Source organism: Salvelinus sp. IW2-2015, linkage group LG15, assembly GCF_002910315.2.
Source record: "Salvelinus sp. IW2-2015 linkage group LG15, ASM291031v2, whole genome shotgun sequence".
Taxonomy (NCBI): Eukaryota; Metazoa; Chordata; class Actinopteri; order Salmoniformes; family Salmonidae; genus Salvelinus; species Salvelinus sp. IW2-2015.
This window is the reverse complement of record NC_036855.1, coordinates 58,074,121-58,095,973: the sequence shown is the minus strand read 5'-3', so window position 1 is coordinate 58,095,973 and position 21,853 is coordinate 58,074,121. Positions and strand designations below refer to the sequence as shown.

Genomic DNA, 21,853 nt, shown 5'->3' with positions numbered 1-21,853 from the left:
ATTCTATTGAAAAACTTAAACAGAAGCAAACAGAACGAAACAGGGATAAATATACCTGAATTTGTCCAATAGAATCTCTCGTTTCCAACTKGTGGACTAATGATTACACCCTATATCAGCTAGATGCAGGCAAGAGTGTGCAAGRCGGTCACTGTCACCTCGATTACTCACATTTTTCTCTCGACCTGTGCACCTACGTTGCAAACTTTTATTCATAGGCTAGGTTTTAGCAACCTCATGATGGGTATTGGGAAATTTTGAGGATCATGTAGTAGCCTAAACCTATCGATGTTACATTGAGCTGGGTGAATGGAATATGAATTATAGTCATCCAATATGCTGTAATAGAAATAAGGCCATGCTCATTTAAAAAAGTATCGTCCTCCCTCATCTTAAACATCAGCAACCACCACTGGTGAAATACTGCTTGCATAACACATTACACATTACATGACATACTCATTCATATTTTCTCAAGAAAGGCTGAAAGAAAAGGCTGACATCATATTTCTCCACTTCTGTTCCTGAGACAAAATTAACATTTGTTGTATCTGCAAGAACTGCATAATTCAGCATGAGTTAATATTATATTTGCGAGGGGTTATTTGCCTACAGTCAGTGTCCATATTTCAGTTACTATTCCATATAAATTTAAATKAGGAATATTCTGTTTATTCGTGAATATAGGGATACTCRTGAGCGGGATATCAAAGGTGCATGTAAACACTTTATCCAAGACTTTACGCTGTATGTGAGCTATGAATACCTTGCGCACTTAAACGTGGTCACTATTCTAATCCATGCACCATCAACACATCACTAAGTAAATCAAAAAATTTAGCAATTGAGTTTGGGGATTAGTTTAGAGTTGAGTAGGTGTAACTAATGTGCTGGGCTAACACAAAAAAAGGCGCACTTCTAGCATCTCCAGACAGAACCCAGCGCATGCGCGCACACAGAAACACAATCTACATGCGTGACTCATGAGTTCGCGAATTTCTGATATTCSCGCGCTCATCAAGCAAAACAAACGTGGCTAACTAGCTAGCGTTAGCTCTTCTTATACTTCTTAAATATTTTATTTTTTACAAATGACAACTGTACATAAATCTATATGGAGGTTGAAACGTTTTGGACGTTTTTTGCCTGGGACCAAAGAAGACGGGGGTAATCCATGGAAGGTGRCATGGAGTTGTCTAGTCKTGAATTTTGTCCTACAACGTCTGTTTTTATAGGAGATAACGCTATCCAAAGTTAGCTACCTAATGCCACTTGCTAGCTAGGCTAACCAAACATTGTTTACAAATATAGGCTAGTTTACTACATTAGCCAATCAAAGAGTTATAGGTCTACACTTTACATTATGGATCTTGCCTCAGATGTGATGTTGAAAAATGTGTCCTGAAACTTCTCTAGATGTTTGAGCACAGTGAAAGCGCGGGTGAATTGGTGCTCACCATTGTGGAATCCGGTCATGTGTTGGTGTCCCAAGGTCACGATCTTCTGGTAAGTGAGTTGAGGTCTAACAACATTATATGTCCTTTGATGTTAAAAAGTAAAGTCATTCCTGGATGGATCTGGATCTAGTTTTTACTGTCTTTTATCTGGACTCGCACATTTCATGCATGCACATCTCTAGGCCAAGTAATAATGTATCCAAATATGATAAAATAAAATATCCCCCAATATATTCAATAATTGATTATTATATACCAAGTTACTGCCAAATGTACACTCAATAGACATATAATAACTGTTATTGTCCAACCTGCACTCATTGTTGGCCTAAATTACACTGACTGTACAAAACATTAGGAACACCTGCTCTTTCCATGACATACTGACCATGTGAATCCAGTTGAAAGCTATTAACACTTACTGATGGCCACTTGTTAAATCCACTTCAATCAGTGTAGATAAAGCGGAAGAGACAATTTAAAGAAGGATTTTTAAGCCTTAAACATTGATTGTGTATGTGGGCCATTCAGAGGGTGAATGGGCAYGACAAAAGATTGCAGTGTCTTTGAACAGGGTATGGTAGTAGATGCCAGGTGCACCAGTTTTAGTGTGTCAAGAACTGCAAYGCTGCTGGGTTTTTCACACTCAATAGTTTCCCATGTGTATCAAGATTGATCCACCACCCAAAGGACAACCAGCCAATTTGACAACTGTGGGAAGCATTGGTGTCAACATGGGCCAGGATCCCTGTGGAATGCTTTCAATACCTTGTAGAGTCCATGACCTGAAGAATTGAGGCTGTTCTGAGGCCAAAAGGGGGTGCAACTCAATGTTAGGAAGGTGTTAATGTTTTGTACACTTATTTTTTATTAACAAGTATGCCTTCTAACTCAGGCTAGTCTATTTTATATTTTTAGATCTATTTTATTAGGATTATAAACAGATAGCCTAGCTATGGATACAATTGTATGTTTTTTTACAACAATGTTGAAAAGTGACCCCAATTTTGGCATTCAAATGACTTGATTACAAGTCCTTGAAAATACAAGGAACGAGAACAAATACTGAACACCTTCTATGTTGCTGCTGTACATAGAATAGTGCCTGTGTTAGTGTGTAGTTTATCCTGTGTCTTCTCAAGGTTCACCTTCAGACTCTGTGTGCAGCTGAGAGACTCAGCGGGAATGGCTGTAGAAACACAATGGCCATAGCTGCACTATGCCACAYCGAGTGCTGGATGGAAAGTGGCTACAGCTATCTTGCTGAGCCAGGGTGCCAGGCAAGGCTACATGCTTATTCAGGTCAGGACACAAAGTGCTCTCTGACAAAAGGGGATAGTGGTCATTGATAGATCGGCGCCCTTAATCTTAATGCTCTTGAGTATCTTTCAATGAAGAGAGTTTACAGTAGTACACGGTGGCTGATGCCAGGGGAGTCCCAACTGAATGATGATGCCATATTAGGATGCATCATGCTTGGAGGAGAGAGGGTTATTGTGTGTAATCATCATCCAGATTACTCCTGATTCTAAGATATAGTGTAACGGGGGCTTTCTCTCAGTATTTGGAGGAAGGAGGGGCGATTGGAATTATAGGAAATGGAACCTCTCAACCCCGACTCAGATAACTAACCATGCCTCAGAAAACGACTGGCTATGCCTCACAGAATGATTTGAAGACAAGTCTTGTTGAAATTATGTAATGTGATTACTTCCTGATATGATAATTTTCAACAAAAAATAAAAATTTGATCTAATCCCTTCAGAACATCTCAGCGGAGTAGGAAAATTGAAATCTGTTTTGAATCTGGAAGTACGGAGCTGAAGTGTAATGTTTTATGTAACAGAGCTGAGTAGACTATTCATCCCTCCATTGTGCTGAAGTCCATTTGAAATGGAGAAACATAACTTGTAGTGTCTATAGTGGTAAAAAAAAWATGTGAACCCTTTGGAAATACCTGGATTTCTGCATAAATTGGTCATATAATTTGATCTGATCTTCATCTAGGTCACAACAATAGACACACATAGTCTGCTTAAACTAATAACACACAAACAATTATACGTTTTCATGTCTTTATTGAACACACCGTGTAAACATTCACAGTGCAGGCTGGAAAAAGAATGTGAACCCTTGGATTTAATAACTGGTTGACCCTCCTTTGGCAGCAATAACATCAACCAAATGTTTTCTGTAGTTGCGGATCAGACCTGCACAACGGTCAGGAGGAATTTTGGATCATTCCTCTTTACAAAACTGTTTAAGTTCAGCAGTATTCTTGGGATGTCTGGTGTGAACTGCTCTCTTGAGGACATGCCTCAGCATCTCAAATCGCGTTGAGGTCAGGACTCTGACTGGGCCACTCCAGAAGGCGTATTTTCTTCTGTTGAAGCCATTCTGTTGTTAATTTTCTTCTGTGTTTTGGGTCGTTGTCCTGTTGCATCACCCAACTTCTGTTGAGCTTCAATTGGYGGACAGATAGCCTAACATTCTCCTGCAAAATGTCTTGATAAACTTGGGAATTMATTTTTCTGCCGATGATAGCAAGCTGTCYAGGCCCTGAGGCAGCAAAGCAGCAAAGCAGCCCCAAACYATGATGCTCCCTCCACCATACTTTACAGTTGGGATGAGGTTTTGATGTTGGTGTGCTGTGCTGTGCTGTGCCTTTTTTTCTCTACACATAGYGTTGTGTGKTCCTTCCAAACAACTAAACTGTAGTTTCATCTGTCCACAGAATATTTTGCCAGTAGCGCTGTGGAACATCCAGGTGCACTTTTGCAAACTTCCGACGTGCAGGAATGTTTTTTTGGGACAGCAGTGGCTTCTTCCGTGGTGCCCTGCCATGAACACCATTCTTGTTTAGTGTTTTATGTATCGTAGACTCGTCAACAGAGATGTTAGCATGTTCCAGAGATTTCGGTAAGTCTTTAGCTGACACTCTAGGATTCTTCTTAACCTCATTGAGCATTCTGCGCTGTGCTCTTGCAGTCATCTTTGCAGGATGGCCACTCCTACGGAGAGTAGCAACAGTGCTGAACTTTCTCTCTACATTTATAGACAATTTGTCTTACTGTGGACTGATGAACATCAAGGCTTTTAGAGATACTTTTGTAACCCTTTCCAGCTTTATGCAAGTCAACAATTCTTAATCTTCTGAGATCTCCTTTTTTCGAGGCATGGTTCACATCAGGCAATGATTCTTGTGAATAGGAAACTCAAATGTTGAGTGTTTTTTATAGAGCAGGGCAGCTCTAACCAACATCTCCAATCTCGTCTCATTGATTTGACTCCAGGTTAGCTGACTCCTGACTCCAATTAGCTTTTGGATAAGTCATTAGCCTAGGGTTTCACATACTTTTTCCAACCTACACTGTGAATGTTTAAATGATATATTCAATAGAGACAAGACAAATACAATAATTTGTGTGTTATTAGTTTAAGCACACTATGTTTGTCTATTGTTGTGACTTAGATGAAGATCAGATCAAATTTGATTACCAATTTATGCAGAAATCCAGGTATTTCCAAAGGGTTCACATACTTTTTTTTGCCACTGCAAGTTATGTTTCATTTCAAATGGACTTCACAATGGAGGGATGAATAGTCTACTCAGCTCTGTTACATAAAACATTACACTTTATATATATATAAATTATATATACATTACATACATACAGTTGAAGTCGGAAGTTTACATACACTGTATCACAATTCCAGTGGGTCAGAAGTTTACATACACTAAGTTGACTGTGCATTTAAACAGCTTGAAAATTCCAAAAAATGATGTCATGGTTTAGAAGCTTCTGATAGGCTAATTGACATCAGTTGAGTCAATTGGAGGTGTACCTGTGGATGTATTTCAAGGCCTACCTTCAAACTCAGTGCCTCTTTGCTTGACATCATGGAAAATCAAAAGAAATCAAGACCTCAGAAAAAACATTGTAGACCTCCACAAGTCTGGTTCATCCTTGGGAGCAATTTCCAAACGCCTGAAGATACCACGTTCATCTGTACAAACAATAGTACGCAAGTATAAACACCATGGGACCACTCAGCTGTCATTCCACTCAGGAAGAGACGCGTTCTGTCTCCTGAGATGAACGTACTTTGGTGCGAAAAGTGCAAACCAATCCCAGAACAACAGCAAAGGACCTTGTGAAGATGCTGGAGGGAACAGGTACAAAAGTATCTATATCCACAGTAAAGTGAGTCCTTATCGACATAACCTGAAAGGCCGCTCATCAAGGAAGAAGCCACTGCTCCAAAACCGCCATAAAAATGCCAGACTACGGTTTGCAACTGCACAAGGGGACAAATATCTTACTTTTTGGAGAAATGTCCTCTTGTCTGATGAAACAAAAATATAACTGTTTGGCCATAATGACAATCGCTATGTTTGGAGGAAAAAGGGGGATGCTTGCAAGCGAAGAAACACCATCCCAACCATGAAGCACGGGGGTGGCAGCATCATGTTGTGGGGGTGCTTTGCTGCTGGAGGGCCTTGTGCACTTCACAAAATAGATGGCATCATGAGGGTGGACAATTATGTGGATAAATTGAAGCAACATCTCAAGACATCAGTCAGGAAGTTAAAGCTTGGTCGCAAATGGGTCTTTCAAATGGACAATGACCCCAAGCATACTTTCAGAGTTGTGGCAAAATGTCTTAAGGACAACAAAGTCAAGGTATTGGAGTGGCCATCACAAAGCCCTGACCTCAATCCATAGAAAATTTGTGGCAATACTGAAAAATTGTGTGCGAGCAAGGAGGCCTACAAAGCTGACTCAGTTACACCAGCTCTGTCAGGAGGAATGGACCAAAATTCACCAAACTTATTGTGGGAAGCTTGTGGAAGGCTACCTGGAACGTTTGACCCAAGTTAAACAATAAAGACGATTGCTACCCAAATACTAATTGAGTGTATGTAAACTTCTGACCCACTGGGAATATGATGAAAGAAATAAAAGCTGAAATAAATCATTCTCTCTACTATTATTCTGACATTTCACATTCTTAAAGTAAAGTGGTGATCCTAACTGACCTAAGACAGGGAATTCTTACTAGGATTAAATGTCAGGAATTGTGAAAAACTGARTTTAAATGTATTTGGCTAAGGTGTATGTAAACTTCCAACTTCACAACTGCGCTGTTAAGACACTGTCCTTTGCAACTGCGCACCTATGTGAGAGTGGATTCTCGGCCCTCACTAGCATGAAAACTAAATACAGGCACAGGCTGTGTGTGGAAAATGATTTAAGAAGGAGACTCTCTAATACAAGCCAACTTTGCAGAGTTATGTGCATCCTTTCAAGCACACCCTTCTCATTAACCTGTGGTGAGTTATTCACAATTTTCGATGAACAAATAAGGTTTTATATGTAAGATGGTTAAATGAAGAGCAAAATTATTGATTATTATTATTATATTATTGTGCCCTGGTCCTATAAGAGCTCTTTGTCACTTCCCACGACCCAGGTTGTGACAAAAACTCACACTCATTCTTATGTTTAATAAATGTATCGTATAGTATGTGTGTGGAAGGCTTACAATGATGGCAAAAAACAACATTTGAGAGTGCGCTGACCCTGGTGCTAGAGGGGGTACACAGCTGGATGTTGAATGTTTGAAGGGATACGGGACTATAAAAAGTTTGGGAACCACTGGCATAACAAATAACTAGCTAAACATTGTATGATTTTGATTCTGTTCGTAAATTCAATCTGGAGTGGCAGAGTGCGCTGTAGGCGTTCGTAAATCCAGAGCGTTGTCAGATTGTCCATTCATAAATTCGGAGCGTTCAGAGCGCACACGGGACGCTCTGGCCGAGAAGTATGGTTGATCTGAGCATTCAACGGCAGTCAAGCACCCAAGCTAACGTTGGCTAGCTACTTCCAGACACAAATGAGACTGAGAGAACACCTCACTCTGACCATTTTGCTTGCCCTAGCAGAGCTGGTTATGCTKTAACTGTCCTGCTGGCAACAATTTATTTACGCATTTTTTGCCGACGTTTACTGACACCGGCCATATTCAACGGGTRTTGAATATAAAGTCATCAGTTATTCTGCGCGAGACTGCTCTGAAATCGAAGTAGATAGTCRGAATGAACAATGTTCATACCACTTAGCTAAGAATTATGTGAATAATCAAGTCAATRAACGTTGGGTAGTTAGTTAGATAGCAGATAGTTAATAATTCTGCCTGGCAAGTTCGATGTATTAGTAGCCAGCTAACGTTCGGTAACGTTAGCTAGCTAACATACCTACTGCTGTAATGCTATGCTGTTCATAAGGATAACGTAGCTAACAAATTGTCACAACAAACTTATTTGAAAAGTCAATACTTTATTACATTACTCAACATTTTCTTTAAATGTTTCATAATTAGTTAAACCAATAAATAATTTGTATCCACTTTCGTCAGACTTCTGCTGCATATTTTCCGCAATTTTCTACAAACTGAAAACGTTGTGAAGCCAAGCCCATTTTTGGAAGAATTGCATTATGGGCCCTAATAGCACGGAAATAGTGTCCACTGCATGTATACTTTGTATTTTGTCCAAATTTAGTACGACAACTTTTGGCATGCTAACTATATCCATACTATGACCAATAAGCATACTATGTACTCAAATCACGTCACAAATAGTATGGTTAGTGTGGGTAGTATGAGAATTTGAACACAGCTTATGACTCTCAAAKATGATATTTAGTACAACAACATTCAGCCTCCAACAGCTGGTTGTTTGAGATGGAGATGGAAGTTAATCTTTCCAAATACATACTGATGGCATGCTGCTGGTCACAGGGTCTGGATGGGTTTCTGAGTCAATAGAGCCCCCTGCAGGCGCGCTTATGTCATTTCAGATCATTTGAGATTGCTCCTGCTAACCAAAAGTAGAGCTGTGATTGCTGCATGCTCYGTCTGATACTATTAAATGGACTTGTCTGGCTCATTGAAGACATGAGGATTAGCTGTGTGCCCTATCCAATATGACTTTGGTTTTACTACTATGACTTTTGACTCTTGTTTGTTTACCATTGTTAGTCTGTCTGATTGTTGTGTTACTGCCTTTCAGGATGGGTTTTCCTTGCTTGATGCTCCAAGCTTCCTCAAAGTTCAGCAGAAATCAGATACCCTGCTGTTCCGTCTGACTGTTAAGGTGGGTTGCGAAAGCCTTTATTTGCTTTTAGAAACAACACCATTTTTAAATAGAAGCTACAGTCAGTCGTACAGTATACAAGAGTATACATACCAACTTGTATTATTATTCTAGCACCTGGTTTTATATGAAATGTRGGCTAATGTTAACTACAAGGCAACACYGGAATTTTACAGAAGGTAATTTCCTCAGCAATTTGTATAGTGGTAGCTTTATTTACCATAGCCAGATTTCACATTGACATGAGTGTGGCAGAGATAATGTTTGGCAGGGGTGGCTGTGCTGAGACAATAGTGTAATTGGTCATTAAATGGCCTGAATTAAGGGGATCTGAGGCCTGACACGATGCATTTTAACAGTCTTGGCACAACTAGCTGGCTGCGAGCAGTGCTTTTCTGCCCATGTTCTGCCAAGGGCCTGGCTTGTGAGTGATATGTAGGCTAAATAAGTGTTGTAGGTAAGTGCCACTGTGATGAATTGTAAGTGCTGTGCCAAGCTTGTAGTCTGCTGGTCAAAATTGACTCAGTAGCGGCGAGGAGCAGATATAGGCCAGCTCTCACACGAAACAATGCTGTGTATGTGCAGGGGGAAAGCCGTTTGATCAGGATGCAGTTCAGTGGCAGCAGGGCTGAGGCCCTGGAGGAGTGTGGCAGTGCAGTACTCAGACTGAAGGAGTACCTGCCTGTCACCACACAGGGAGGGCCACCACCACCACTCAGCTGCCCCCCAACATCCAATCAGCCCCCTACCAAGACCACTGCACAGGATCAACAGGTACTCAACAACACATACACACTGAAAACATGTAGCTACGTATTGCATCATGAAAGCGTATTTTGGAACATCTGAATTGTAACAGCTCCTGCAATACATTAACTAATTGAAATGAGTGCATTGCATAATTTTTTTTCACCTTTGTTGCTATTCTTATTTTAAGAATGTTATTCTTCACAATGTATGAGGCAAGCTATATTTGAGGCACTAAAGTTGCTGTTGTTACAGTAAGAATCACCCACTAGATGGTGSTATTTACAAGCATGAAAACAATATAGCTTGTTTAATACTGAACGGCCCTGGAACCAACTCGGTTAATATTGGATTTTATGTATTAAACTCATGACAATGTGCGATATGTTAATCCTTAACCTCCCCACACAGAAGGGGTAGAAATTAAACCAACAATAAACACCATCACACACATTTGAAAAAGCTCTCAGTGAGGATGAATGAGCCATGATGACTGAGGGAAATCATTCAATAAAGGATGCAGCTATGATGCAGCTTAACCTCCCTTGGTGTGTTGCCCTGTAAAGTCCTGTGGCATTAATATCATCTCTTTTAACCTTGTCATCAGGCGAGTGCTGGAGAGGCTATGGCTACTGAACCTGAGGTCGTCCAGGGCTCTTTATCCATCAAACGTCTTACCCAGGTAAGTTGGTACTGACACAACACAATGATTAGATAGATGACTGATGAATGCTGAGGGTGATGATTCATGTAATGATCACTTGATGGATTTTGACAATCGCGCAAGCTGAATAAGTGGTAGTTACTGCTCTCACCCACTGAGCTTGAATGTAATATACACTTCATGGGGTTGTAGTTATTCCCCGCCACTACTGAAGTGTAGAGTAGGCCAATGGAATAATTAACACTTAATTGACTTGGGAGATTATAGTTAGCCGATATCATGGCTTTATGTCTATACAAACAAATGATCAGATCCCTGGTCTATCTTTATTTTTCCTCAGCACTTCCTGGGCGAGCATGGTCTGTCCTTGCCCCTGGTGTACCGCCACAGTGATCTGTTCCGTGGGGAGCTGGAGCCCTTCCTCCGCCTGTGTCTCTTGGACCCCAGCTTCCCTGCCTTGGTGGAGGAAATGGAAGGGGAGCTGAAGAGAGTGCTCCAGGACTGAGGAGCTGAAGCTCATCAACACGAACAGCCAGAGGGAGACAGGTCAACTCACTACACATGTGGGTTGTGGAAGAGTTGGGGGATGTGTTGTTCTTCATGCTGCTGATTGTGTAAATGTGTGCTGGAACATAGTGACCATTGTGTTGTAGGAGGATATTTATAGCAGGACAAATGTTGTGATTTCTAGAAAGGATTTTCGAGGCAAACAAACTAAATGTATTTTGGAGCCTTTTATTTTCAAAAATGTATTGGTCTCGTATGTTATTGGTCTGATGTTTTATCGTGGCTAGAGATACCGTAGCTCCTTCCATTCCCACCCTAATGTAGGTCCATTTGCACTGCAATACACATGGATACACTGTATTTATAGGACAGGAGTCATGCAGCTACAGCAGTGCATTTTGCTATACCAGCTTCCAAGTGATCCCACAATATTAAAGCTTCACTGAGAAAAACAAACTGCCCCCAATATATCTATATATGAATACATATTGCATAGGATAATAGCCATGCTGTACAATTTCAGAAAAATAAAAATGAATGAATTAAGTTGGGAAATATAAAATGTATTTTTTTTTCTTTACATACGGTATTTGCTATTGTTTGAACACTCGTACCTCAACATATACAAGACATCCTAAGTTACTCTGAAAAATAAAAATAAACACATTTTATTTATAACTAGATAGATATAGTAGTAATTTTCATATAATCATTTTCAAGTAAATACTGCCAGACATCGAATCCCTTGCATCACATTTTCACTATAATGGCTGTTAAGAGTGGACTTTCCTTTCACTAAATCAAACATAGTTTAATGACAATGAATCAGCTGTACAAAGTTATTTAAGAATATAACAGTATTTTTCAGTTCAGGACAATTTCATAAAAAAACATAATTGCTTTGGAYGCAAAATAGCCACACAGACATGAGGGAAAACAACAAAGTCTATTCTGGGCATCCTATTGCGTAATAATTTGCATGCGTTTTACATGATATGTAATACAAAAAGGATCACCTCTGGTTGGAGGACATGATAAAATGAATAAAAGAGACATCAAACAGCACACAAAAAAAGATGTGCACACCTTTCGTGATGGAATTAGTCATCTCTCCRTCCAGGACTGTTCATGTAAGACTGAATAAGGCATGCTTAAGACAGCCATCTTGTTCTTTTCTGCCAGTGTTACGCTGTTATTGTTTTTTCTCATAAGAGAGAGAYGAGATATGCTTCATTAAAAATTGCCTGGAGCTCCCTCCTCAGATACCTTCATGTGGTCAAGATATGCAGTTAGTCATCTGTTAATGAAAATCAGGGGGGAGGAAGGAATTAGTATACCCTGTGCACATTATCACATTCCTACAGTATATCACTTAGTTCCCTGTTGACTTCCATATGCCTCAGATTCCTTTTTCTAAAGGCCAGAATACTCACTGCAACGAGTAGCTTCTCATTTTATGAAGGCTGGAATACTCACTACAACGAGTAGCTTCTCGTTTTATAAAGGCCGGAATACTCACTACAACGAGTAGCTTCTCGTTTTATAAAGGCCGGAATACTCACTACAACGAGTAGCTTCTCATTTCTATAAAGGCCGGAATACTCACTACGAGTAGCTTCTCATTTTATAAAGGCCGGAATACTCACTACAACCAGTAGCTTCTCATTTTATAAAGGCCGGAATACTCACTACAACCAGTAGCTTCTCATTTTATAAAGGCTGGAATACTCACTACAACCAGTAGCTTCTCATTTTATAAAGGCTGGAATACTTACTGCAACGAGTAGCTTCTCATTTTGTATTCCTCTGGCGCATGTTTTTGTCTTTGTGGTTGTTTGTCGAATTTGTTTTCCTAGTGAAGAAATACCAAGAGTTTAGTCAATTCCAGGGGGAAATTATGATATGTATATATACAGTGCATTCGGAAAGTATTCAGACCCATTGACTTTTTCCACATTTTGTTACTTTACAGCCTTATTGTAAAATTGATTAAATCATTTCCCCCCCTCATTAATCTACACACAATATCCTATAATGACAAAGCAAAAACAATCCTGTTTCCATTGATCATCCTTGAGATGTTTCTACAACTTGATTGGAGTCCACCTGTAGTAAATTAAATTGATTGGACATGATTTGGATTTGCACACACCTGTCTATATAAAATCCCACAGTTGACAGTGCATGYCAGAGCAAAAACCAAGCCATGAGGTCGAAGGAATTGTCCGTAGAGCACAGACACAGATTTGGGGAAGGTAAAAAAAAAAAGGGTATCAAAAAAACATTGAAGGTCCCCAACAACACAGTGGCCTCCATCATTCTTAAATGGAAGAAGTTTAGAATCACCAAGACTGTTCCTACAGCTGACCGCAGRGGAGAAGGGCCTTGGTCAGGGAGTTAACCAAGAACCCGATGGTCACTCTTACAGAGCTCCTGAGTTCCTCTGTGGAGATGGGAGAACCTTCCAGAAGGACAACCATCTTTGWAGCACTCCACCAATCAGGCCTTTGTGGTAGAGTGGCCAGACGGAAGCCACTCCTCAGTAAAATGCACGACAGCCCGCTTGGAGTTTTCCAAGAGGCAACTAAAGGACTCTGACCATGAGAAACAAGATTCTCTGGTCTGATGTTAGATTAAACTCTTTGGCCTGAATGCCAAGGGTCACGTCTGGAGGAAACCTGGCACAATCCCTATGGTGAAGCATTGTGGTGGTAGCGTCATGCTGTGGGCATGTTTTTCAGCGGCAGGGACTGGGAGACTAGTCAGGATCGAGGGAAAGATGAACAGAGCAAAGTACAGAGAGATCCTTGATGAAAACCTGCTCCAGAGCGCTCAAGACCTCAGACGGGGGCGAAGGTTCACCTTCCAACAGGACAACGACCCTAAGTACACAGCCAAGACAATGCAGGACTGGCTTCGGGACAAGTCTCTGAATGTCCTTGAGTGGCCCAGCCAGAGCCCAGACTTGAACCCAATCAAACATCTCTGGAGAGACCTGAAAATAGCTGTGCAGCAACGCTCCCCATCCAACCTGACAGAGCTTGAGAGGATCTGCAGAGAAGAATGGGAGAAACTCCCCAAATACTGGTGTGCCAAGCTAGTACAGTGGTTCCTCCTTTAAAAGTTGCGAGCTTACACCGCAGGACCTAGAGGTACTCAGCGTCACAGCTTCATTGCTCCAGACCACGGCAAGGGGGAGTTAGAGCACTCATTATGCATTTGGGTCCCAAGGTTTTTATATGACCAATCATTTCGAGTGGTTCCAATGACGAATTTGACGCGAGCCACCCGTCCCTGGTGACTTTCTTCAGCAAAGATGGCAGACAAAACATTACGGTGGAAGCAAATGTAAGTAATTATAACGTCATAACAAGTCAAGCAAAACATTTACAATTGAGAGGAATATGTTAGTTAATTTAGAGACAAACGATTGTGCATATTTTTTTGTCATAAAGTTAATGTACGAAAATCACTATTTAGCAAGTTAGCTGACTAGCTAACATGAGCCAGCTAGCTAGTGTTATGACATGAGTATGAAAATGTAATTCGTGTTTAATGTTTTAGGGACTCCTGAGAGAACCTGCAAGCCAGACTGTCGTCTTGTGAAACAGTGGATGTAAAGAATCTAGCTAGCTAAAGCATTTACTGCAAATTGAATGTACAATTGCGTTAGYTTGCCTTGCTTATATTTGCCATGCAATGCAGCTGAAGTAACATAGCTAGCTAATTATTTATTTGCTTATTGTGTAATGGAAGATAAAAATAACTGTATTCCTATGAATGTGTAGCTAGCTACAGTAAGTAGCCGATCTGTGTATGGACCCTTAAAACGTTAGGTTCTGAACTAATATTCATACCAATGAACCTCAGCTATCATAGTTGTTGTATCGCCTTCAAGTCTGAATGGCATTAGGCCTATGGATTGAGTAGAATATAATAACTTTATTGTGCCAAGGATGCAAATCCTATAAACATGTACTGGATAGGTGTAGTATTTCAATGAGATACTTCATTTCAACCAGTGGAGAATGTGAAACGCTTTATTGAAAGTTCATTATCCAGGTGTTATAAATACATAATACATGCATTATAAATATTATAATTGTAAATATTACAAATACAAGTTAAATCTGTACTTCAATGCACAAATGGTGTGCATTATAAAAAAAGAGGAACAAAGAGGAGGTGGGGAAAGAGGTAAAACAGAGGAGCAGGGAAGACAGCATATGATTAATGAATTACAGTGCTACCCTAATATTCTCTCAGTTCATCACAATTACATAGTGTCTCTAGTGGTGTCTCCTAACCAGCCTTGGGCTCCCAGTCGGCCTGAAGGTTATCTTAAGAGCGGGTGAGGTGGTGATGACGGGACTGGCTTCCTCTCTCACATCAAAACATACCTGCAGACGAGAGACAGATGGATAGAAAGAGAGCATGATTAAGCTTTGTTTTTTTAATTCTAACACGGTCAGTCATCATAATCATCAGGAGGTGAAATGCAAAACTGACCTTGGATCATTAACTCTGAGACTACTACATCTCTATCTGTATTTCAATGTAAAGCATCTCTTTAATAATACTTCCTGTTGACCCGACCAAGTGACCTCTCACCTATGATCATGCTGTGCCCTCTGTGTCAGCCAGTTCAGATGCGGGAGGGGTTCACCAACACAGCTGATATAACTGTATTTTTTGTGTGTGTAGTCTCACCTGGTGTCCACACTAAGTGGCTACAGAGTTCTTTATGCTGAAAAACAGACACGTGAGGACAAAAAATAGAAGATAATGTCATTATTAGACTTTTACATTACCAGATCACAAATGAATACATAAATACCATTTGAAGCTTGATGATAACTTGATCATTTGAATCCGTTGTGTAGTGCTAAGGCAACAGCTGGTGAGGTGTCAGGTTCGCCTCTGTACTTAAAGGGTGATTATTCCAACTCTCTGTGAAATGGTGCAGATCTGCCCGCAGACGAGGTAGGAACACATATCCCACACAGAAGAGGTGGATAGAATTCGACAGGTCAAGGTATCCTTCTTCCTCCAAACTGTGCAGCAAGTTGTAGTACTGACATGCCACAGCACTCCAAACATCTCTCCATAAGCGTTCCACTCTAACATCTCTGTGGTCCTGTGGTCTTCCTCCATGAATAGTGAACACTGAGGTGGGGCCGAGGTTATAGAAATGCAAGTTGTGTGAGCCTCTGTGAGTGGTTACTGACTGTTTTGTGACGCAGACACCTGTCTGAGTGTACCTTTATATTTAAATATAGAGGGCTATGTGTCTTACCACTTGGTTATTGCTAGGCTAACCCCCAGGGAAATCATGACTTGGCAGCAACGGGCTTGATAGTCCAGTGAAAATGGCTGAGTGTTTATGTGGTGTAAATCGGAAAATTAGCAGCTGACATCTTAAGGTTTTTTAAATTAATGCATGTGAGACAGGTTCCATGTACAACAAGACAGGAAGAGAGAAAAAGAACACAGAGGGGTTTAATTCCCTCTGGTTATGGACACTTATGCCAGAAATAAAGTTCCCACTGCCTGTTCCTCAGACAGTGAACATACATCTGGCAATATCTACATTTTCGACCCTTTGATCAGCTCGCAATCTGAAAGTAAAGAAAATAGCTTATTTATTGTAGATATGAAAACAATAACTGAGGTATTACTGTTCAATCTAAAGCAGCAGGTGTCATTTTCAGGATACGTCAATACAGCACAGAAAGCTTAACACCAGACTGGTATTGTGGTTGTTCATTRGGTGATGGGAAATATGCAATATGCATACAMAATAATATACTTACCTTCCTTGAAAATCCATCTATACTGCCAAAGATGACAATGTTGTATCTTGAAAAAAAGCATTGGAATTAAAGGTGAAATGTTTAACCTATTAACCTGCTTCATTATTCATGTATTACCAGTTGATAAAGAACAGCTCCAATTTCATACATCATTGAAAATTTGTCTACGAATAAGTAAGAATAAAAAAGTTTAAATAACTTCTTAGATTTGATGGAGACATTATACATCTTAGTACCTTATCAATTTATGATTTGTATCAATGTGGACGAGAGACAGGGGAGCAGGAACAGAGTATTTTTGCCGAGCAATGCAACGAAGCTGGATCATTCTGGCAATGATACCTGCACCATCTACCGTACACGCTGCAAAGACTCCCTAACTCTTCGCTATTGTACATGATGGCCCATTACTTGGAGACTTTGAAGTTGGACAGAAGTTGGACAGAAGAATGCCCAGTATTGCTTACCTGAGATGCCATCATCACACAGTCCTTCTTCGTAGGTGTCCGCTATGACTTCCTTTGTGTCGGAAAGAAAGGCTGAACAGTATTGGTTGTAGCCAAACTGACACTCAAAAAATGGCCAAAATGGAGGGTGGTTGATAGCGAAATTAAATTGTTTTCAAATACATGTTTTGTTCTCGAATAAGTTTTGCGCTCTATTACAAAATATTTGATTTGAAAAGGTGTTTTTTTGCTTTCAGAATAATTATTTTTGATTGAAAATAAAAAAGTTGCTTTCAGAACAATTATTTTTGATTGAAAATAATGTTTTGCTCTAGACAAAAATACACAAATGTACCTCCATAGCATATAACAATTTGCTTGTGAATAACCAGACCTTCATACAAACTTGCTATGCAGAATTCTTGACGCACAACTGAAGATGCTGCCATATCCTGCCAGCACGCCCACAAGCGAGCCACTCAGGCGGAGAATGACGCGTGGAAGAGGGCGAGGCACGAGATGGGATTAACAACAATTTGTTGCAAGTTGGGGAGGGGGGCTAATAGCTGAACAATAGACTATTCAACTTTTTCTAAAGAATAGTCTAATAGCCAAGCAAGGTGCGAATACCCCCGTTCTATCACAGACCAGATTTGCCCTAACGACCATGGGGGAGTTTGAGCACTGATTATGCTTTTGGGTCCCAATGCACTACTGTGTCTAACTGACAATGAATGGACAATATAAACCAAATAATAAACTGATAATTGTGCACGACATCAAATGAAACAAGCAGGGAGCAGGTTTCGAACTCTAAATCTTCTTGCCCGAAGTCCAGCTCGCTATCGACTGCACCAAAAGCATGCTCAAGCCTTAGTGTCGATAGAGCGCGTCCTCACGGTAGCTTATTACTCAATGTAATAAAGTAAATACTTTTCAAATAAATTATCTTACACGTTATGTTCGCTGCCAATTTGTTAGCTACGCTGTCCTTACAAACCACATAGCATATCATTACAGCAGTATGTACCGGTATGTTAGCTATCTACCTAACCTTAGTAGTTATAAATCAAAACAAAGTTTATTTGTCACGTGCGCCGAATACAACAGTGAAATGCTTACTTACAGGCTCTAACCAATAGTGCAAAAAAGGTATTAGGTAAGTAAAGAAATAAAACAACAGTAAAAAGACAGGCTATATACAGTAGCGAGGCTATAAAAGTAGGACGGCTACATACAGACACCGGTTAGTCAGGCTGATTGAGGTTGTATGTACATGTAGATATGGTTAAAGTGACTATGCGTATATGATGAACAGTGTAGCAATAGCGTAAAAGAGGGGTTGGCAGGTGGTGGGTGGCGGGACACAATGCAGATAGCCCGGTTAGCCAATGTGCGGGAGCACTGGTTGGTCGGCCCAGTTGAGGTAGTATGTACATGAATGTACAGTCGTGGCCAAAAGTTTTGAGAATGACACAAATATATATTTTCACTAAGTCTGCTGCCTCAGTTTGTATGATAGCAATTTGCATATACTCCAGAATGGTATGAAAAGTGATCAGATGAATTGCAATTAATTGCAAAGTCCCTCTTTGCCATGCAAATTAACGGAATCCCCCCAAAATATTTCCACTGCATTTCATCCCTGCCACAAAAGGACCAGCTGACATCATGTCAGTGATTCTCTCGTTAACACAGGTGTGAGTGTTGACGAGGACAAGGCTGGAGGTCACTATGTCATGCTGATTGAGTTCGAATAACAGACTGGAAGCTTCAAAAGGAGGGTGGTGCTTGGAATCATTGTTCTTCCTCTATCAACCATGGGTACSTGCACAAAAAGGGCTTCACAGGCAAGGATATTGTTGCCAGTTCAATTGTTGTGAAGAAGGATTCAGGGCGCCCAAGAAAGTCCAGCAAGCGCCAGGGCCGTCTCCTAAAGTTGATTCAGCTGCGGGATTGGGGCACCACCAGTACAGAGCTTGCTCAGGAATGGCAGCAGGCAGGAGTGAGTGCATCTGCACGCACAGAGAGGCGAAGACTTTTGGAGGATGGCCTGGTGTCAAGAAGGGCAGCAAAGAAGCCACTTCTCTCCGGAAAAACATCAGGGACAGACTGATATTCTGCAAAAGGTACAGGGATTGGACTGCTGAGGACTGGGGTAAAGTCATTTTCTCTGATGAATCCCCTTTCCGATTGTTTGGGGCATCCGGAAAAAAGCTTGTCCGGAGAAGACAAGGTGAGCGCTACCATCAGTCCTGTGTCATGCCAACAGTAAAGCATCCTGAGACCATTCATGTGTGGGGTTGCTTCTCAGCCAAGGGAGTGGGCTCACTCACAATTTTGCCTAAGAACACAGCCATGAATAAAGAATGGTACCAACACATCCTCCGAGAGCAACTTCTCCCAACCATCCAGAAACAGTTTGGTGACGAACAATGCCTTTTCCAGCATGATGGAGCACCTTGCCATAAGGCAAAAGTGATAACGAAGTGGCTCGGGGAACAAAACATCGATATTTTGGGTCCATGGCCAGGAAACTCCCCAGACCTTAATCCCATTGAGAACTTGTGGTCAATCCTCATGAGGCGGGTGGACAAACAAAACCCCACAAATTCTGACAAACTCCAAGCATTGATGATGTAAGAATGGGCAGCCATCAGACAGGATGTGGCCCAGAAGTTAATTGACAGCATGCCAGGGCGGATTGCAGTGGTCTTGAAAAAGAAGGGTCAACACTGCAAATATTGACTCTTTGCATCAATTTCATGTAATTGTCAATAAAGGCCTTTGACACTTATGAAATGCTTATAATTATACTTCAGTATTCCATAGTAACATCTGACAAAAATATCTAAAGACACTGAAGCAGCAAACTTTGTGGAAATTAATATTTGTGTAATTCTCAAAACTTTTGGCCACGACTGTATAGTTAAAGTGACTATGCATATATGATAAACAGAGAGTAGCAGCAGCGTAAAAAGTGGGGTTGGGTGGGGGGTTCGAGGGGCACACAATGCAAATAGACCGGGTAGCCATTTGGTTACCTGTTCAGGAGTCTTATGGCTTGGGGATAAAAACTGTTGARAAGCCTTTTTGTCCTAGACTTGGCACTCCGGTACCGCTTGCCATGCGGTAGTAGAGAGAACAGTCTATGACTGGGGTGGCAGGGGTCTTTGACAATTTTTAGGGCCTTCATCTGACACCGCCTGGTGTAGAGGTCCTGGATGGCAGGCAGCTTAGCCCCAGTGATGTACTGGGCCGTACGCACTACCCTCTGTAGTGCCTTGCAGGCTGAGGCCGAACAATTGCCGTACCAGACAGTGATGCAACCAGTCAGGATGCTCTCGATGTTGCAGCTGTAGAACCTTTTGAGGATCTCAGGACCCATGCCAAATCTTTTTTGTTTCCTGATGGGGAATAGGCTTTGTCGTGCGCTCTTCACGGCTGTCTTGGTGTGTTTGGACCATTCTAGTTTGTTGTTGATGTGGACACCAAGGAACTTGAAGCTCTCAACCTGCTCCACTACAGCCCCGTCGATGAGAATGGGGGCGTGCTCGGTCCTCCTTTTCCTGTAGTCCACAATCATCTCCTTAATCTTGGTTACGTTGAGGGATAGGTTGTTATTCTGGCACCACTCGGCCAGGTCTCTGACCTCCTCGCTATAGGCTGTCTCGTCGTTGTCGGTGATCAGGCCTACCACTGTTGTGTCGTCTGCAAACTTAATGATGGTGTTGGAGCCGTGCCTGGCCATGCAGTCGTGGGTGAATAGGGAGTACAGGAGGGGACTGAGCACGCACCCCTGGGGAGCTCCAGTGTTGAGGATAAGCGTGGCAGATGTGTTGCTACCTATCCTCACCACCTGGGGGCGGCCCGTCAGGAAGTCCAGGATCCAGTTGCAGAGGGAGGTGTTTAGTCCCAGGATCCTTAGCTTAGTGATGAGCTTTGAGGGTACTATGTTGTTGAATGCTGAGCTGTAGTCAATGAATAGCATTCTCACATAAGTGTTCCTTTTGTCCAGGTGGGAAAGGGCAGTGTGAAGTGCAATAGAGATTTCATCATCTGTGGATCTGCTTGGGCGGTATGCAAATTGGAGTGGGTCTAGGGTTTCTGGGATAATGGTGTTGATGTGAGCCATTACCAACCTTTCAAAGCACTTCATGGCTACGGACGTGAGTGCTACGGGTCTGTAGTCATTTAGGCAGRTTGCCTTTGTGATCTTGGGCACAGGGACTATGGTGGTCTACTTGAAACATGTTGGTATTACAGACTCAATCAGGGACGTGTTGAAAATGTCAGTGAAGACACCTGCCAGTTGGTCAGTACATGCCCGGAGCACATGTCCTGGTAATCCGTCTGGCCCCGCAGCCTTGTGTATGTTGACCTGTTTAAAAGTCTTACTCACTTATACATCAAACTTGACAGTATATTAACTATAGGCTATCTAACTATCCAACGTGTATTGACTTGATTATTCCTGTCATTCTTAGCTTAGCAAAATGGTATAGTTGTTGTGTGTTCTCAATGGACATTCGGGTGTTTTCGTAAATTCGCTCTGGCTATCTACTCCGATTTCAGAACACTCTCATCTGAGTATACCAGAGCGCAGAATAATGAATTTACGAGCTCTCAACACCCGTTGAATATGGCCGGTGTCAGTAAACGTCAGTAAAAAAGCGTACTTAAATTGTTTCCAGCAGCACAGTTAGTCACCAACGCCCTGGTTAACACGAAAACTGCCTAACCAGCTCTGCTAGGGCGGGTAAATGGTCAGAGTGGTCTCATTTGTGTCTGGAAGTAGCTAGCAAGCTAGCCAACGTTAGCTTGGGTGCTTGACTGCCGTTGTAAGGCCAGAACGCTCAAATCAACCCTTCTCCTCGGCTTGAACGTCCCGTGCGCGCCGAGAGAGAAACGGTCTGAATTTACCCAGAGGGTTTTTCGTTTTTCATGGAATAGAAACACCATAATATTAATCAAATGAATTAAGCAAGTACCAGTCAAAAGTTTGGACACACCTACTCATTACAGGGTTTTTCTATATTTTTACTATTTTCTACATT

General features: G+C 41.4%; 2 protein-coding genes across 6 annotated transcripts in view; one reads left to right on the top strand and one right to left on the bottom strand.

Moving 5' to 3' along the window:
• The first annotated feature begins 953 nt into the window (after nt 1-953).
• On the top strand, nt 954-10,993 carry LOC111974600 (meiotic recombination protein REC114). Its single transcript, XM_024002460.2, has 6 exons — nt 954-1,181; nt 1,417-1,506; nt 8,536-8,619; nt 9,205-9,393; nt 9,974-10,048; nt 10,371-10,993. Exons 1-6 carry the CDS (start codon nt 1,092-1,094, stop codon nt 10,533-10,535), a joined length of 693 nt encoding a protein of 230 aa, XP_023858228.1. The 5' UTR covers nt 954-1,091; the 3' UTR covers nt 10,536-10,993.
• The window catches only part of LOC111974601 (neuroplastin-like), a 33,256-nt gene continuing 22,152 nt past the window's right edge, over nt 10,750-21,853 (bottom strand). For 3 of the 5 annotated variants that reach the window (XM_024002461.2, XM_070447301.1, XM_070447300.1), the window contains 2 exons: nt 12,313-12,389; nt 10,750-11,834 (listed from right to left, as the gene is read on the bottom strand). In XM_024002461.2, the coding sequence (XP_023858229.2) occupies nt 12,329-12,389 (61 nt within the window). In that variant the 3' untranslated portion in view covers nt 10,750-11,834; nt 12,313-12,328. Of the gene's footprint in view, nt 11,835-12,312; nt 12,390-14,563; nt 15,285-21,853 lie in introns of those variants that run through there. The other 2 variants (XR_011481080.1, XM_070447302.1) reach the window with 2 other exon arrangements.